General features: G+C 45.3%; 1 protein-coding gene across 3 annotated transcripts in view; it reads right to left on the bottom strand.

Annotated features, from left to right (window-relative positions):
• lonp2 (lon peptidase 2, peroxisomal) overlaps positions 1 to 18980 on the bottom strand; it is a 45463-nt gene that overhangs the window by 4783 nt on the left and 21700 nt on the right. For 2 of the 3 annotated variants that reach the window (XM_056281800.1, XM_056281802.1), the window contains exons 11-14: positions 16600 to 16750; positions 5076 to 5202; positions 2500 to 2642; positions 669 to 754 (exon numbers count right to left, since the gene is read on the bottom strand). In XM_056281800.1, the coding sequence (XP_056137775.1) occupies positions 669 to 754; positions 2500 to 2642; positions 5076 to 5202; positions 16600 to 16750 (507 nt within the window). The remainder of the gene's footprint in view (positions 1 to 668; positions 755 to 2499; positions 2643 to 5075; positions 5203 to 16599; positions 16751 to 18980) is intronic. The other variant, XM_056281801.1, reaches the window with a different exon arrangement.

Here is an 18980-nt window from a genome sequence, read left to right on the forward strand (position 1 = left end):
TGTGACTACTGTTTTAAAAAAAAAACATGTTGAAACAATTGGAGAAACTACTGTTTACAATGTTGACGAACACCAATAAAAAGAGTTAAAAAAAGAAAAGAAAAAAAGACTCGGTTGTGGGTGTTGCAAAACCAAGAACAGACAATTTTTGCAGTATTGTTCTTTGAGCTTGTGTGGCCTACCGCTTCATGGCTGAGCTGTTGTTGCTCCTACATGTTTCCACTTCACAATAATGGCGTTTTCACTGTGCTCTTCAATGACCCATTCTACTGTCAATTGTTTGTCTATGGAGCTTGCATGGTGCTGTATGCTTGAATATATGCATCTGTTAGCAATGGCTGTAGCTGAAATTGCCAAACTCACTAATTAGAAGGGGTGTCCACATACTTTGGGACATGTAGGGTACTTGAATAAATTAGACTTGCTTACTTACGCCTGCTCAAGGTTCCAAGTGCTTTACACACATCATCGCAATGAGGCTCACAACATTAAAAAAAAAATTTTGGTTTTGGAAGTGAGAATTGAGTTTCACATTCAAAAGCACTTTCAGAATTTGCCAACGATTTAGATAATTTAAACACCCCCCCCCAATACAAACACAAAATAAAAAAAAAAAAGGTCCCCATTTTCCTTTACCCTCTGTTCCAACCTCACTACCCCCTTCTTACCTCCATTTCAAACACGGGTGGTCCCAGAATGTCTTTCAGGGCAATGTGGTCAACCACTATGGGCATCTCTGGTGGTGCTGACATGTCTGTGCACATATGCACACATGCATAAACACACACAAACAGAGTTTGTAACATATTAGAATGGCTTTTGTAGGTGATGTACAGAAAATAAAACAGAAGCCTTAATTGGGCTATTCTATCCTCAGCAATTCTCAAGTCATTCATACTTGAGTATTACAAGGAAACAATAGTGTTTGACTTAGTGTTTATTTGTATTATTTGTTATGATTGCTTGATTTGTTGCGTGATGTTAGTGAAGCAGATTCAAGCTCATTAAATGATGGCACTTATTTTGTGTACTTCTGGACTAGAACATCCGTTGAATGCCAAAATCTCTATTTTAATCCTTTGTATAGACATGCATTTTTTGTAATCCTGTATGAGAGTACCTTATGCACATTACCAGGATCTGGTTCAAACTGGTTTTATAGTTTATTTCATTTATAGCTTATTTCATAGGCTAATCCCCCCCGGAAACTCAAAAGAGCAAGTTTCCCCATTCCAGCCCTCACCACCTTCTACAGGGCACCATTGAAAGCATTCTAACCTACGGTCTCACTTCCTGGTTCGGTAACTGCAAAGTGACCCAACAACACCAGCTGAACAGGACAGTGAAGACAGCTAGCAAGATAATTTGTGCCAACCTGTTTTTCCTCCTGCCGTCTGGGACAAGGTACAGGAGCATCTGTGCTAAATCCAGCAGAGTGCTAAATAGCTTCTACCCACAAGCAAGCAGGACCATTAACAACCTGTGCCCCCCCCCCCTTCAGTGCTGGTCACTCGTTGACAGACACCAGCTGACAACGTTGAACTGAAATTGCACTTGAATGGACTATGTTGTTAACTATTTGTGCTTTTTTTTGTTTTCTCTGTTTTCATATAATTTTAGTGGTATCATTTTTAGGGAAATTTTAAACATATTTTTATCTTTTCTGTTGCACTGCTGTGGGCTGGGAGAAACGGCATTTCTTTTTTTTAATGTATGCAGGTACATAATGGAAATGACAATAAATTAAATCTTGAATCTAACAATTTGTCTTTTAAGATTCAAGCCATTTAGCCCAGGTGCTTGAATCAGCCAATTTTAAAATTCTGGAATTCTACTACTACTACTATGACTACTTTCGGCTGCTCCCATTTGGTGTCGCCACAGCGGATCATCCGTTACCATCTCTTCCTGTCCTCTGCATCTTCCTCTGTCACACCAACTACCTGCATGTCCTCCCTCACCACATCCATAAACCTCCTCTTTGGCCTTCCTCGTTTCCTCTTCCCTGGCAGTTCCATATTCAGTATCCTTCTCCCAATATACCCAGCATCTCTCCTCCACACATGTCCAAGCCATCTCAATCTTGCCTCTCTTGCGTTGTCTCCAAACCGTCCAACCTGAGCTGTCCCTCTAATATAATCATTCCTAATCCTGTCCTTCTTCATCATTCCCAATGAAAATCTTAGCATCTTCAACTCTGCCACCTCCAGCTCCACCTCCTGTCTTTTCGTCAGTGCCACTGTCTCCAAACCATACAACATAGCTGGTTTCACAACCATCTTGTAAACCTTCCCTTGACTTCAAATCCAGCAGTATTTATGAAATTGGAATTTTATCATCATCTGTTTCGCCAGAATAATTAGGAGATAAATCACGACCCTCTCATGAACGTTATTTTGAACTGCAAGCATAGTGAGGCTAAAACAGCACTATATATTCTACATTGACACCACACCCTGAAGAAGCCAAAGAGCGATACTTAAACACATGGGCTCTTACCTCCTTGCTTCTGTGCTGGGTCCTCAGGGGTTGCACCCTCTGGCTTGGTTACTTTTTGACCCTCAGCAACCTTCACAGCCACCGCACGGCAAATGGCTCCAATCTTCCTCTCCAGAGAGCGCACACCCGCCTCACGGGTGTAGCTTAAAACACAGACACATACAAACATATATGTACAAACATACATACATACAATCACACGCAAATTAGTCAAATGAAAAAATGTTTATGAAAAGTGACCTTAATAACAGCCTCTGCTGTACTCTGATGCACCTCTTTATAAGTGTGTGCTTTTGTGTCAATATATAGAGGTGATCATGGTATTCTCCTTCGATATTGCTCAGAATAACCTTTCAACCAATTCAGAGTCAATATTGGCACTGATTAAGAAAGCTTAAATAAGGGGGCGTCCGGGTAGCACGGCGATCTATTCCGTTGCTTGCCAACATGGGGATCGGCGGTTCGAATCCCCGTGTTACCTCCGGCTTGGTCAGGTATCCCTACAGACACAACTGGCCGTGTCTGCGGGTGGGAAGCTGGATGAGGGTATGTGTCCTGGTCGCTGCACTAGCGCCTCCTCTGGTCAGCCAGGCCCCCTCTTCAGGAGGGAGGGGGAACCGGAGGGAATAGCATGATCCTCCCACGCGCTATGTCCCACTGGCGACACTCCTCACTGTCAGGTGAAAAGAAGTAGCTGGCGACTCCACATGTATCGGAGGAATCATGTGGTAGTCTGCAGCCCTCCCCAGCTTGGCAGAGGGGGTGGAGCAGTGACTGGGACGGCTCGGAAGAGTGGGCAATTGGCCAAGTACAATTGGGGAAGGGAAAAAAGGGGAGGGGGTTTAAAAAAACAGAAAGCTTAAATAACCTCCCTGCCCCAAAGAACTTATATTTCTCTAAAGACTGTGGAGTCCTGGCCTTACATATTAGCTCTTCTGTGTTGTGCCATCCTCTTAGCCAGTGTCTGTTTGCTTTCCCCGATGTACAAGTCACAGCAATTCTCCCGGCACTTAACAGCGTACACTATATTGCTCTGTTTGTGCTGAGGGAACTGATCCTTGGGGTGCACCCATTTCTGGCACAGTGTGTTTTGATGTTTGAAAGCAACTGAGGCATGGTGTTTGGAAAATACGCGCTTCAACTTTCCGACACTCCCGCCACTACGGAATCACCACTGGTTTACACTTAGGCAGCTGTTGTCCTCCTCTCTTTGATTGGCTGATGCACTGTTTGGGCGTCTTCCTGGCTTTGACAAATATCCAGTTAGAATAACCCCACTTAACCAGGACCTGTTTAATGTAGGATTTCTCCCTTTCCCTGGCTGCTGTGTTGGTGGGAATGTTGTCAGCTTGGTGGTACAGCGTCCTCACGACTCCTAGTTTGGGATCCAGTGGATGATGCGAGTCAAACCTTAAATACTGATCAGTATGTGTTAGGTTACTGTGAACATCAACAATAAAATGTCCCCCATCACCAATTGCAATGTGTGGTTATCCTTTTTTTTTTTTTTTTTGGTAAACACTCCACTGATTTTCTAGCGCTTGGAGAAAAAAAAAAGGTTTTGAACTTAATACAGATTGTGGGGAGAAGGTAAGTAAAATAATATGCACTACTACTACTACTACTACTTGAGCATTTACTTCCTGCTGTTGGTTGTATATAAGGCTCATCTGTCTGAGAGCTATTCAAACCTCGGTCATAATTCACTACAAAATCTTAGTCAGATGTTTGTATGTTATCTAACACTTGGATCTTTTGGAATTTGAAAAACTGTCAGACATTCTTGACATCTCGCTTCCACAATAGCACTTACCCTGCAGCAGTCCGCATTCTAAATGCTTCACGGATTGTACAAGTACAGTCTCCTTAAGCACATGCACTTTAATTTGTCACTTTAAGGGCATGAGACATAATGTAGCACTAACTGAATTATAATTGTAACAGTATGTTTTTGTGGACACTACTTGTATGTATTGTGTTTACCTTTGTCTTTGAGCACACTGAAACAAATTCCAAATCAACTGCAAAGTTGATATGGCAATAAATGATTGAATTTTGAATCTTCAACCCTGTTGCTGACATCAACATTTTGTGTCCCAGATAATATATCTAACTAAAAAAAAAAATCTTATGTTACACTGTGGAATCCGCTGATATGGAAATCTTTTACACCTTCTCCTATTTCATACTGTATGATTTTTTTTCATGAATCAGGAATTCAAATTTCTCTCACAGGCTCAGTGAATGGGTTAAATATTAACATTCAACCCATTTATTTAAGCCAACAATATTAATAGTCTTAGTTCAATAATTTACAAACATTACCCTCCAGTCAATAGCGACTTCTACCAGCAACCATTCTTGATACCACAGTCTTCCCCTCCTTTTCTCAAACATGTTAATTGCTGTTGGTTTTTAGCCAGAGTAAAGCTGGAAAAACCTGCCGAGTTCCTAATATATTGTATTTTCTACTGTTTCCAGTATCATCATTTGTTACAGGCTATCTCCTCATAGCAATGTATGAGTTTCTACATTCTTTGGTGCTTAAGTCTCTGTAGCCATCTGTGTATTTGTACCTGGTGATCACTTCCTGTGTGGTGTCTTGGGGTATTTGTAAATGTTGAGGTGTTAAACCGTGCTGTTCAAGCTGATGTGGGATCAGATGACGATGGGCTATCTCCACCTTCTCCTCCTGGGTATAGCCTGGAAAAAACAAAAACACACACACATACACACACACACACAAGTTGAAGCAGGTAATGAGAAATTAATTGACATCAGAGACAACTCTCCACAGACCTTTGATGTGTCTCATAAACAGTGGGAGAAAGATGGAGAGGATGGAGGAGAAAGAGGAATAAATCCAATATAAAAACGGAATCACAAACCTCTACTCCTCACACTATCCAGTCTACTTAGGCCAGCGTGATGGTAACCTGACTCAGGTATCAGGGTGGACATCACTGATGGGTTCCTAGATAATACATCTCCAGATCTGGCTCATGTGGAGATGAAGGATTTGAATTTTGAAGAAGGCTTAAAATCTACTTAGAATGGGATAAAGTGAAGATGACTAATAGGATTCTCTCATTTTTGCCAGTTTCACATTCAGTAATACACAGGTTTAAATCCCTTGCACTGATCAAAGAAGGTTGAATCAGTTCATCTGGATGTAACATTTATTGACGGATACATTTCATCACTCAACTAAGTGACATCTTCGGTCTAAAGGCCCTGACACACCAGGCTGACAGTTGGTCGTCGGCCAATGTCGGTGAACATCTGTGACCCTAGTTTTTGCGGTGTGTCCCACGCCGTCGGCACTAGTCGGCCCCCTGTCGGCAGCTTTACAGCCGATTCAGCATGTTGAATTGGCGGAGCCTGTCGGTGAGAGAGATCACTCTGATTGACTTCAGCTTAACGAACCAGTGCAGAACGTACATGCTAGTTGGCCGTTGGCTGTAGTCTTTGGGGTGTGTTCAAGTGCTACTTTTTGGCCCAAACTGACTAGCAGCGATGCAACAGTCGGCCTTCGTCGCTGCTAGTCAGTTTGGTGTGTCTGGGCTGACTGAAGGTATCCCAACCCTTATAAACAATACAGTACAATACAGTGCATAATGACGGAAACCAATGACCAGTTTCATGTGCAAATATGGGTGTGACCATTAACTAGAGCAGCGGTCGGGAACCTATGGCTCGCGAGCCATATACGGCTCTTCCGGTGACGGCATATGGCTCCCAGACAATTTTGAGTTGAAAAAAAAATCAGTTTGGAACTGATTTTAAAATACTTGTGATATTTCTTAATAATACTGTGTCATTTTAAAGTAAACAGAAATTAGTTTTGAAGATAAATTTCACGGGTCGCGGGTCACCCGTGGGTCGGGTCGGGAACCAATGGCTCGCGAGCATGTCCGGGTCATTGTAAAGGTGAAGAAATCAATTTTATCAGATAGCCAACTAGTTTATCCGCTTCAACCCTTGTAACGGAAAAGATGGCGAAAAGAAAAAAAGACGATGATTACCATGCATTCCAGGCTGCGTGCACAGAGGAATTTGCATTTGTGGAGAGAGCAGGATCTGCGGTATGTCTCATATGCAATGCTAAAATTGCATCGATGAAACGGTCAAATGTAAAGCGGCACTTCAATACACCATGCAGCACCAGAAGTCGCATTAAAAGTAAGACATATTTAATTTATTATATGTTAAAAATACTATATGGCTCTCAATGAAATATATTTAAGAAATATTTGGCTTTTATGGCTCTCCCAGTCAAAAAGGTTCCTGACCCCTGAACTAGAGTTTCGATGGCCATGTGTACTATTCACAGAGGATTTGGGAATGTTTGCAATCACAGCATTGTAAGATGGTGACAGATGTACATACTCCTACAGAACGGGGGGAGGTTACATCTTACAGAACAGATGTACCCCCCCCCCCCCGGTTCAGGGATGGTCGTTCCCTCTTAACACAGATGGCCTCTTTGATTCCCCGTTCAAACCAGCATTCCTCCCTATCAAGGATGTGCCAGGCTCCGCCAACCCACTGCTCATACACTGCCCCCATGTCATAATCTGAGGCATCCATGGTGAGTGCTACTAGGGCAGTTGGTGATGGCTGCACCAACAAGGCGGTGTCAGCCAGTGCAGCCTTAGTGTCCTCAAACGCCTGGTTTCTCTCTTCTGACCAGTCCACTGGGCCCTTGGGGTCCTTACCCTTCAGAGCCTCATATAGGGGGCGCATGAGATGAGCCGCCTGGGGAATGAACCGGTTGTAAAAGTTCACCATGCCCAGGAACTCCTGCAGGGACTTCACCGTGTTCGGGTGTGGGAACCTGGCGACGGCGTCCACCTTGTCGGGGAGGGGGTTGCTCCGTCCTTTGTAACCCGGTGCCCAAGGACATCAATAGTTGGCAGGCCCAACTGGCACTTTGCCGGGTTGACGATGAGTCCATGCTGGCTGAGCTGTTCGAACAGCTGCCGGAGGTGGACCAGGTGCTCCGCTGCGGACATGCTGGCCACAAGAATGTCATCCAGGTAAACAAACTGGAATGGCATATCTCGCAACACAGAGTCCATGAGCCGCTGAAAGGTCTGTGCAGCCCCCTTGAGCCCAAACGGCATCCTCAGGAACTCAAACAGGCCAAACGGCATGATTACTGCCGTTTTCAGCACATCCTGTGGGCAGACCGGCGCCTGGTGGTATCCGCGCACAACGTCTACCTTGGAGGAGATGACCGCCCCCGCCAAATGCATGGAGAAGTCCTGAATGTGCGGGACGGGGTAGCGGTCTGGCGTCGTGGCGTTGTTGAGGTGGCGGTAATCACCACATGGGCACCAGCCACCGTTAGCCTTCATGACCATATGCAGGTGGGAGGCCCATGGACTGTCGGAGCGGTGCACGATGCCAAGGCGTTCCATGTTGGCAAACTCCTCCTTAGCGATGGCAAGCTTGACTGGGTCGAGGCGCCGTGAACGGGCACAGACTGGGGGGCCAGTGGTGATGATGTAGTGTTCCACTCCATGGTTGGCGACTGCTGATGAGAAGATGGGCGTTGTGAGGTCCGTAAACTCAGCGAGCAGACGCTGAAGTTCATCCTCAGTGGCAATCATGTTGGACAAGATGACGGGACCCGCCTCCCCCGGCGTACATGGGTAGGAGCAGAAGGAGACGGCGTCAATCAAGCGGTGGTTTTTAATGTCTACCAACAGCCCATAAACGCACAGGAAATCCGCACCCAGGAGGGCAATGGACACCTTCGCCATTACAAAGTCCTAGCCGAACCTCCGACCTCCAAAAACCATCTCCACATACCGTGTGCCATAGGTGCGTACGGGGGTGCCGTTAGCGGCATCCATACGGGGGCCGAATCCGCCGGCCATCGTGTCCACTGGTGTCACAGGCAGGATGCACCGCTGTGCGCCCGAATCAACTAGCACCCGCCGGCCGGAGATTGTATGCTAAATAAACAGCAGCCTGCCTCCCTGGCCAATGCTCAGGGCTACTACTGAGCGCCGGCCCTGGCTTTTCCCGCCCTGCTGAAAGTGCATGGTGCACAGCATTGCTTGGCTTTGGTTCCAAACCTAGCATGGTAGAAGCACAGTCCCCCTGAGTCTTGCTGCCGTTGAGAAATTGCTGCCGCGACGCCCGCTGCCTCAACCGGCGGTGATGGAAGAGCGTAGGCAGGCAGTAGAGGGGCCGCACACTGCTGTTGGCTGGCAAGAAAAATCCTGTCAGCCTCTGCGGCCAACTACCGAAAGTTGCTGGTGGTGGACAACTTGGAGCAGGCTAAGGCAGCACGGACGTGCGAGGGGAGCTCGCGGAGGAACAGCTGGCCGAAAAGGAAGGGGGGGTAAGGCTTGCCGTCTCCCAAGCCTTGCAGCAAAAACAACCAGTCCGCCCGCTCCACCTCTGCTAGCTCAAAATCCTGCAGCAAGTGTCTTTTAATTGTACCATACTTATCCACGGGCGGCTGCGGGGCTTGCAGCAGGCCCAATATCTGTGACGCCGTAGATGTTCCAAGTGCCGTCACGACGTAGTAGTACTTGGTCTCATCCACAGTGATGTTCCTAATAGCGAACTGGGCTTCGATGTGAGCAAACCATGCTGCCGCAGCCGTTTCCCAGAAGTCGGGTAGTTTGAGCGAGACGACGTTAGTTACTGCCGCTGCACTGGTAGCTTCGTTCGCCATGGCTCACGTCGGGCTCACCAGTGTGGGGGATGAAAGAAAGGAGATGAGACCACTTCTCCTTTTGATCACACAGCCGTGGGGTCGTTTATTTCCTCCAACTAAAACTAACTCAGTAGTTCATTCTGCTAAACCTCAGCTTCGTGCCTACCCACAATACCCTTTGCTAACCCCCGCCCACTGTCTTAAAGGTACCGTCTCTGGCCTGCATGGTGAATACGTAACCTGCAAGTAGGTCACTACATCTTTAATATTTCTCAACACAAAAACACGAAAGTGTCCTTGATACCTCAACAATATGACAGGCTAGTGTTACGCCCTTCCGTTTTCATTATTTCTCCTTCGATTCTGAGAAATCACGCTTGTTTTGGTCATCCAAAGGAGTTGAATCAAGTGCAACTGGACTTGGTATATATCCGTGAAGATGTTTCGCCTCTCATCCAAGAGGCTTCCTCAGTTTGTGCCTTTCTGACTAGACCAAGCTAGTCTGACTAGATTGGTCAGCGTTTGTGATAAATGTATTTTATGGCTGGGAGCTGGGTACTGGTGATATGCTGGGCCACCTTGACGACCCGCTGCAGAGCTTTCTGGTCTACTGAGGTGCAGTTGCTGTACCACACTGAGATGCAGCTGGTTAGGATGCTGTCTATGGTGCAGTGGTAGAAGTTGGTGAGAATTTGGGGGGATAGACGGGCGCTCCTCAGCCTCCTCAGGAAATGCAGGCATTGTTGGGTCTTTTTCACAAGGGCCTGTGTGTTTAATGTCCAGGAAAGTTCCTCGCTGATGTGTACTCCAAGGAATTTAAAACTGGAAACATGCTCCACTTCCATCCCATTGATGTGTATGGGGGAGTGGCTGCAGCTTCTAGACCTCCTGAAGTCCACAATCAGCTCCTTCATCTTCTGCACATTGAGGACAAGATTGTTGGTAGTACACCATGATGTGAGGTGCTGAATCTTGTCCCTTTAGGTCGTCTCATCATTGTTGGTGATACGACCAATGACCGTGGTGTCATCTACAAACTTAACTATAAAATTTGAAGGGTGAGTTGGCAGGCAGTCGTAGGTAAAGAGGGAGAAAAGGAGGGGGTTCAGAACACAGCCTTGATGGGCACCTGTGCTGAGGGTCAGGGGGGAGGAGGTGTGGTCACCTAACCTAACAGACTGAGGTCTGTTGGTCAGGAAGTCCAGGGTCCAGTTACAGAGGGAGGGGCTGAGGCCAAGGGAGAGGAGTTTGGTGGTTAGTTTGGCGGGGATGATAGTGTTGAAGGCAGAGCTATAATCTATAAACAGTATCCGGATGTATGTGTTGTTAAGTTCAAGGTGGGTCAGAGCAACGTGCAGGGCAGTGGCAATGGCATCCTCAGTAGACCTTTTGGGATGGTAGGCGAACTGATGTGGGTCAAATGTGTGTGTGGGGGGGGTGGGGGGTCGGATAATGTTTTTGATGTGAGCCAGAACCAGTCTCTCAAAGCACTTCATGGCAATGGGGGTGAGTGCTATGGGTCAGTAGTCATTCAGACATGTGGATGTTGGTTTCTTGGAGACAGGAATCATAGAGGTGGTGTTAAAGCATGCTGGGACTATGGATTGGGACAGTGAGAGGTTAAATATACTTGTGAAGACCTCAGCCAGCTGGTCGGCACATTCTCAGAGGACCCGACCCGGTATACTGTCCGGTCCAGCAGCCTTCCGCGTGTTCACTTTGTGCAGTGACTCTCTGACCTCTGCCATCGATAAAGTGAGCACCTGGTTTTCTGGGTGGCTGGGGGGTTTTGTGGCTGGGTCAGTATTGTCCTTGTCAAAGCAGGCATAGAAATGATTTAGCTTGTCTGGCAGGGAGGCATCATGGACAGTGGGACTGCTATTGGAGCTTTTGTAGTGTGTGATAGACTGAATGCCTTGCCACATTCGCAGGGGATCAGGGCTATTGTGAAAGTGGTCCTCTATTCCTAGGGAATATTTATGTTTGGCTGTTCTGATGCCCATTTTGAGGTTGGATCTGGCTGCACTGTAGGCCTCACAGTTACCTGACTTCAATGCTGCATCCCGGACTTTCAGCAGCTGCCAGACCTCACTGGTCATCCAGGGTTTCTGGTTTGGAAAGGCACAGATTGATTTTTTTGTTGTGACACTGTCAGTGCAAAAGATGATGTAGGCTAGTATGGCAGATGTCTGTTCATTAATGTCTATATGGGAGCCATGGGTAGCTGAATGTGCAAAAATACTCCAGTCTGTGTTTTCAAAGAAGTCTGGAGTTCAGAGACTGCTCCTTCTGGCCAGACAGTGATTATCTTTACTGCTGGCTTGACCCATTTTATTAGGGGTTTATGGGCTGGGACCAGGAACAGGCAGAGGTGGTCAGAATGCCCCAGGTGGAGGCAGGGAGTAGCTTTGTATGAGTCCTTGATGTTTGTAGAGATGGTCCAGGGTGTTTTGTCCCCTAGTGGGGCAGGAGTCATGCTGATGGAATTTGGGCAATACAGACCTGAGGTTAGCCTGATTAAAATCACCACCTATGATAAAGGCATTGTCCGGGTGTTTGGTCTGTTGTCTGCTGATGGCACATTGTAGCTGCTTAAATGCTATCTTAGCATTAGCATGTGGGGGGATGTATACAGCGGCGATGGTAATGGCCATTAGATCTCTGGGCAGGTAAAAAGGCCTGCACTGAATCATAAGGAGCTCGAGATCAGCAGAGCAATGCCTTTCAACGATCTTTATATTGATGCACCAAGAGTTATTGACATAAATGCTCAAACCTCCTCCGCGGGTCTTGCCGGAGTCCGCTGTCCTGTCGGCACGGAAGGCTGTGCGGCCTGCTAGCTCGACTGCCGAGTCAGCTATGTTGCTGTTGAGTCAAGTCTCCGTAAACATCAGCAGACAGCAGTTCTGCAGCCTTTTCTGAGAGGACAGCCTGAGGCTTATGTCGTCCATTTTGTTAGCTAACGATTGGACATTAGCCATGAAGATGCTGGGGAGGGGAACTCTGAAGGGAGCGCTACTTAGCTTAGCATGTAGCCCGTCTCGTTTCCCCCTCTTTTGTTTACGTTGCCGACGGGGGCAGCGTTTCCACTGCGAGACCGGTGAGCAGATAATATGTATGGGGAAATTGTCCGTGATGGTGGAGGGAAGTGAGTAATCCGTTCTGAGGTTTAAAACTCCTGACAGCTGTAGAAGAGCGCATGACCTACACTTGTAAGTAAACTTAAAACTAACGTGTGAATAACATAGAAAAATAGCACTGAACAGGGAGCCGCAGCAGCCGCTGCGTCCAGCGTGCTGCCATTTGCATTATTGACTTACCAGTCTCAGTTCATGGTACATTGAGTTGCTTGTAGGCATTTAGTTTTTGACATGCTGAGCAGGGTGTTTCATGCCAGCAGGGTCAGCCTTCCCATTAGCCCACAGTTGTTAATATTAAGAGTGAGGATTCACATACTAACATTGACACCATCATTGGCTGTGGCAATTTGTAGCCCACTAAGCCATTTCAAACCAGGTTTATGGAGATTTATGATGGCACTGCCTGATGTCCTCTCTTTGAATGCAGGGGCAGCTTTGCAAATTTGGTTGAATCAGGATTTTCTGAACTGGATTTTTGTGTGTAGCCCCATAAATATCAGCACAAAGGGTCATGATGCATGCTCAGAAATCCAAGTAAGAAAATCAAACATTTCGGTTTGGCACGCCATCCGACCTCACTTCTGACCGGGGCCCGCAGTTCACATCCGAGCTCTGGACTGCAGTCGCTGAAAGCCTAGGGGTGGAGCTGCACCGCACCATGGTGTACAACCCGCAGGGCAACGGTTTATATGAGCGGTTTCATCGTTCTATGAAGGCCGCTCTTCGGGCCAGCCTCACAGACAGTAGCTACGTCGACTGGCTCCCATGGGTCATGCTTGGCCTGGGGACCGCCCTTAAGGAAGACCTCCAGTCCTCGTTGGCTGAGCTGGTTCACAGCCAGCCACTGTGGGTGCTGGCGGAATTTCTCCCAGACGGCGTGGCACTCTGGTCTGCTGCCCACCAATGGGCTGTTATCCAGGACGCTGCCGGCATTTTCACTCCAGTCCCAACTTCGCGGCACGGCCTCCCTCAGTCTTACATCCCCAAATACCTGCAGTCAGCTGGGTACGTCTTCATCCGGCATGATGCCCACCATACCCCCCTGTGGCCCCCCTACGATTGACCCTTCCGTGTCCTAGTAGCGGAGGCTAAAAACTTTGTTGTGGATGTCGGTGGTAAGCAGGAGTGGGTTTCGGTGAACCGCTTCAAGTCGGCTCACCTGGACTTGGACAGGCCGGTTCAACTGGCCCAGCCCCCTCAGCATGGACACCCTGTAGCGCCGCATTATGTAATAACGCCGTATTATGTAATAATGTAATACATTTTCACATCATTATGTAATAAACCACCAAAATTTATGTCTTAATTTGAAAAAAACATAACGTCAGAACAACATTGATTTTAAGCATTCTAGCATGACTCAACTAAGAATTAATTTTACAAACTAGTAAGATGTTTCATTAGTCAAAACTTATTCAAATATAACCGTTTATTATAATCATAGAGAATGTGTTTGAATGTTCAGAGACAAAAACTGCACTAAATGCGTGTTACAGACACAAACATTCTCAGTGCACAAAAATGTCAGGGGACATACACACATCTGCATTATGTTAAACAAATATATGTGATTAGAAAGCAGATAAAAGATAAAAACAAATATGAAACAGAAAAAATAAGGCAGTTTAATTAATTTTATAAACCCTCAAAATTATTGTCCGAAATGTGGCGTTATTACATAATGATGTGAAAATGTATTACATTATTACATAATGCAGCGTTATTACATAATGCGGCGCTACACACACCCCTGCCCCTACACCCGTCAAGAGGAGCCATTTTGGCTGCATTATTCGTCCCCCACTGCGTTGATTTTTTTTTCTTGTTGTCATGGTGAATTCTGGGGGGCGTGTGTAGTGACCTACTTGCAGGTTACATATTCACCATGCGGGCCAGAGACGGTCCCTTTAAGACGGTGGGCGGGAGTTAGCAAAGGGTATTGTGGGTAGGCAGGAGGCTGAGGTTTAGCAGAATGAACTACTGACTTAGTTTTAGTTGGAGGAAATTAATGACGCCACGGCTGTGTGGTCAAAAGGAGAAGTGGTCTCGTCTCCTATCTTTCATCCTCCACAAAGACGTCTTTCAAATCCACAGGTCGATATGTGACGGATCCTGTCCGGCCCGCCCACCGGCAGCCGAAATGCTCCCCATTTTTATAAAAAAAAAACCCTCAGATTTTGACTTTATTTAATGATCCTCAGGAGAACTACTTTGACAAAGATTCAACTTTGATCACAATAACTGTATATTCTGTAATGAAGAAATACAGACCACAGATCACTTATTTTTCTTTTGTCTTTATAGCACTACTTTTTGGTGTGACGTATGATTGGCTTGAACCAAGAATCTTTTCTCTTTCCCAGTTTAACAGAAATGACATTACAGTTGGAATGATACTGGAGGATAAGAAAATTTAACTTTTGTTAAATACCTAATTTCTTTTATGTAAATGTTTTATTCATAAATGTAAATGCATGAAAACACAACCCTTATTGGTGGTCTTTAAAACAGAACTAAAATTGTATTGCAAATCACTGAAATTTATGGAAAGAAAATTGCAAAGAAATTAATGAATATTATTGATGCCTTACATTTATTAGAAGAGACCCCTTGACTTATTGGCTTTTTTTTAACTTTATTTTGCTTAGGTTGTAATTGTGTTTGCACTGTGTGCTCAGTTATCCTATACATGGTGTATCATTTTGGAAAAAAATAAAATTCTAAAAAAAAAAAAAAACTTCCGTTTTCCGGCGCGTTCGTGACATCACGAACATCATGACGTCAAAGATGACGCTACAGAAGAAAAAAAGAAAAAAAGAAAGGCAAACTCGTCTGCTGGCAGTCAGACCCGGGTCTGCTGGCACCGTGAAAGGAGTCAATTGCCAATTTTTAGTGGGTTTAGCCACGATTGAAAACCCCGCTTATACATGCTAATTTTGGTGTAAAAGGGTGTGACCTCTTCAGTCTAAACTGACTGCGGGTATCCCCACCCTCATAAACAATACAGTGGCATAACGACCGAAACCAACGATCAGTTTCATATGCAAGTAGGCGTGACCATTAACTAGAGTTTCAATGACCATATGTGCTATTCACAGAGGATTGGGGAATGGTTGCAATCACAGCATTGTTAGATAGCGACAGATGTACTCTTAGGCCCAATTTATACCCCAAATGTCGGCTAGCAGACAGATGTCTCTCGACAATTTTGATGTCATGAGAGACACTTTTTGTGTCTCCCAGGGCTGTCGTGTACACAACACGTAAACACATAAATTGGGCTTTAGTCCCCCCCCCCCCCCCCCAGGGATGGTCGTTCCCTCTTCACATAGATGGCCTATTTGACTCTGTTCAAACCAGTGTTCCTCCCTATCAAGGATGTGCACATTCTCATCCTTGAAGGAGTGGCCACTGGCCTGTAGATGGGTGTAGATTGTGGAGTCCTGACCTGACGCGTTAGCTCTTCTGTGTTGTGCCAGCGTCTTGGCCAGCGTCTGTTTGGTTTCCCCAATGTACAAGTCACGGCAATCCTCCTGGTACTTAACAGCATACACTATATTGCTCTGTTTGTGCAAGGGGCCCGATCCTCGGGGTGGACCAATTTCTGGTGCAGCGTTGGAACAACTGGATGCAGGATGCAGGGATGCCGGATGCAGAATGGAAGCAGGGATGGGAACAATGAAAGTGTAGTTGATGGTCACGCCTATTTGCATATGAAAACTGATCATTGGTTTCAGTCGTTATGAAACCGTATTATCTATATTTTAAAAAAAGCGGGGATGATACCCACAGTCAGTTGAGACTGAAGAGGTCATTTAGATGAGTGATGAAATGTTTCTCTCAATAAACGTTTTGTCCAGATGAACTAATTCAACTTTCTGTTAGATTTGAAAGATTTGCCAGCCAAAGCCAAAATCCCAGGCATCAATAGCTGTCCCTATGTCACGTCTAAGGGGAAGTTTGTGTGTCTTAACTAACGCCATGATTTGTAAACTCATCCATGGATCTTAAAGAGTTTCTCTGTCCACTTAATGTGTAATTCTTCTTCTTCAGTCCATAAGTTCTAATATAAACAGGACATTTGTGATTATCTGCTGACACCGGCTACACTGTTCATAAACCATTTGCGGTAACCTTTTTCTTGGGATTAGTTTTGTCCAATGACAAATTTTTGACATCCTAAACATATACCACCCTGTGCAGCAAAGACAACTACATCACTAATATTGTACAGAGTATCTCAAATGAGGTACCCAACACTCGGCATCTGAGCCTTAATCTTACCTGGTACCTGTAGTACTTCCATCCTGTCCAACAGAGCAGGAGGAATAGTTGCTGTAGAGTTAGCTGTAGCGATGAAAAGGACCTGGGAGAGGTCAAAGGGCATGTTGAGGTAATGGTCTGTGAAGCTGTGGTTTTGCTCTGGGTCAAGGACCTACGATAACATGAAGTACACAGAGAGCTTTAACCAGTGATAGAATGGATGTGTGAGAGTTTACAGTCAAGCTAGACCACTATATAGGCTGAAGCAGAGGCCACACCAGCTGTGGCTCATTTCTAAACACAGAAGGTGAATGTAAAGAATGCACTCCTGTGGGTGTGTGTACTTTGGTGAATTTAAATCAAATTTAACATAGCTAGAACTCAAATCGGGGGTCTGCCTCATGAAATAAGTTGAATATAGTCAGGGTATTGTGTTTTTGTTGGCCACATAAACCCAACATTTGCAGTCACAGATAACTGGTCATAGAAAGGTGGTCTCACACTACCAAACTGTAGTATTTTAATCAAGCTATGTGTATTCAAATAGAAGGAGTGGTGTTCATAACAAATAACTGCTTGCATCATGGATGTAATCAAATGCATTGTAGTGTATTTTTCTCAAGAAGGAAAAATTATATTAAATACATTTGTTATACACAAACATTTTTTAAAGATTTTTTTTTTGTGGAATTTTCCACCTTTATTAGATAACACTAGTTGAAAGAATCATGAAAGGCAGGGGAGAGAGAGGGGATGACATGCAGCAAAGGGCCCAGGCCCGATTCAAACCCAGGCCGCTGCAGTAAGGATTCAGTCTTACGTGGTTCCCGCTCTACCAGGTGAGCCACCGGGATGCCCCGTATACAAAAAATTTAACCTAATAGCAAAAAATAATACTGTTGCCTGGAGAGACTAAGAGGACCGATTGAGGAAAACTGTAGACAGTTGAAATTGTTATGTACACTGAGCAAAAATTTAAATGCAACACGTTTTTCACCCCCATTTTTCACAAGTTGAAGTAAATGATCCCAGATTTTTCTATGTGCTTTATGAACTTGATTATCAGATTTTGCACACACATCTTTATACAATTTGTCTAATTTCATATTTCATCTGTTGCCAACATAATCTACCTATCTGTCAGGTGTGATATCAACATACTGATTAAACAGCATGATCATCCTTCAGTATCACCCAACCTTAAGCCACCTCTGGAGTCAATTCAAAGGTTTTAACAATACAGCCAACTGGCCTCACATCTGTAGACCACACTTGCCCAGGTCTGCTACATCTGTCTTCTGCATCTGCAGGATTGTGTGAGACCAGCTACACAGACAGCTGATGAAACAGCTGGTTTGCACAGCCCAAGAATTTCTGATCAAACTCAGAAACTGTCACAGGAAGGTTCTTCTGCATGCTCAATTTCCTTACCAGGGTCTACCCCAGAATGCTGTAAGGCACCTTAACCGTCCTGAGTGGAGAAACGTTCACCGGTGATAGCCCCTGGCACGCTGGAGAAGGGTCCTCCTCAGTGATGAATGCCAGTTTCAGCTGCATCGGGCAGATGGAAGGCAGTGTGTATGGTGTTGTGAGGGTGAGCGGTTTGCTGATTTCTGCAATGTTGTTGAAAGAGTGGCCCATGGAGGTGGTGCGGTTTTCGTATGGGCAAGCATATCATCGGGACAAAGAACATGTTATTTTTCAATGACAACTGGAATACACAGAGATAATGGGATGAGATCCTGAGGCACATTGTTGTGCCATTCATCTGCCACCATCAACTCATGTTTCAGGAATGAATTAGATTTGATAATGCACAGCCACATGTTGCAAGGATCTGTACTAAATATCTGGCAACTGACTTCCATGGCCTGCATACTCACCAGACATGTCTCCCAATGAGCATGTTTGGGATGTTCTGGACCAACGCATACGACAATGTGTACCAGTTCCCACCAATATCAAATAACTTGGCACAGCCATTGAATAGGAGTGGGCTGACGTTCCCAAAGCCACAATAAACAACCTAATAAAGTGCATGTGAAGGAGATGTTATGCGCTGTATGAGGCAAATGGTCACACCAGATACTGACTCGTAATTCTGTTCCATGTCCCCATCTTGTGTTTTGGGGGATATCTGTGACCAACCGAGGTATAGTAGTCACTGAAATTATGTGAAATCCAAATAAATCATTGTCAGCTGATGTGTTTTTATTTACCAACTTCAGCTTCAGAAAATCTTTGAAATAATCAAGTCTTGCATTTAAGTTTTTGCTCAGTATAGCATCTTTTTTTTTTTCATTAAATACTCATGAATACAATTACCTTTTGGCCATCTCAAAAAAAAAATATAGGGACACTGGTTTCTTTCAATGGAGTAAAAAAGGATTAAGGTTAGGAAC

This window comes from Lampris incognitus, chromosome 6, assembly GCF_029633865.1.
Source record: "Lampris incognitus isolate fLamInc1 chromosome 6, fLamInc1.hap2, whole genome shotgun sequence".
In the NCBI taxonomy this organism is placed as follows: domain Eukaryota; kingdom Metazoa; phylum Chordata; class Actinopteri; order Lampriformes; family Lampridae; genus Lampris; species Lampris incognitus.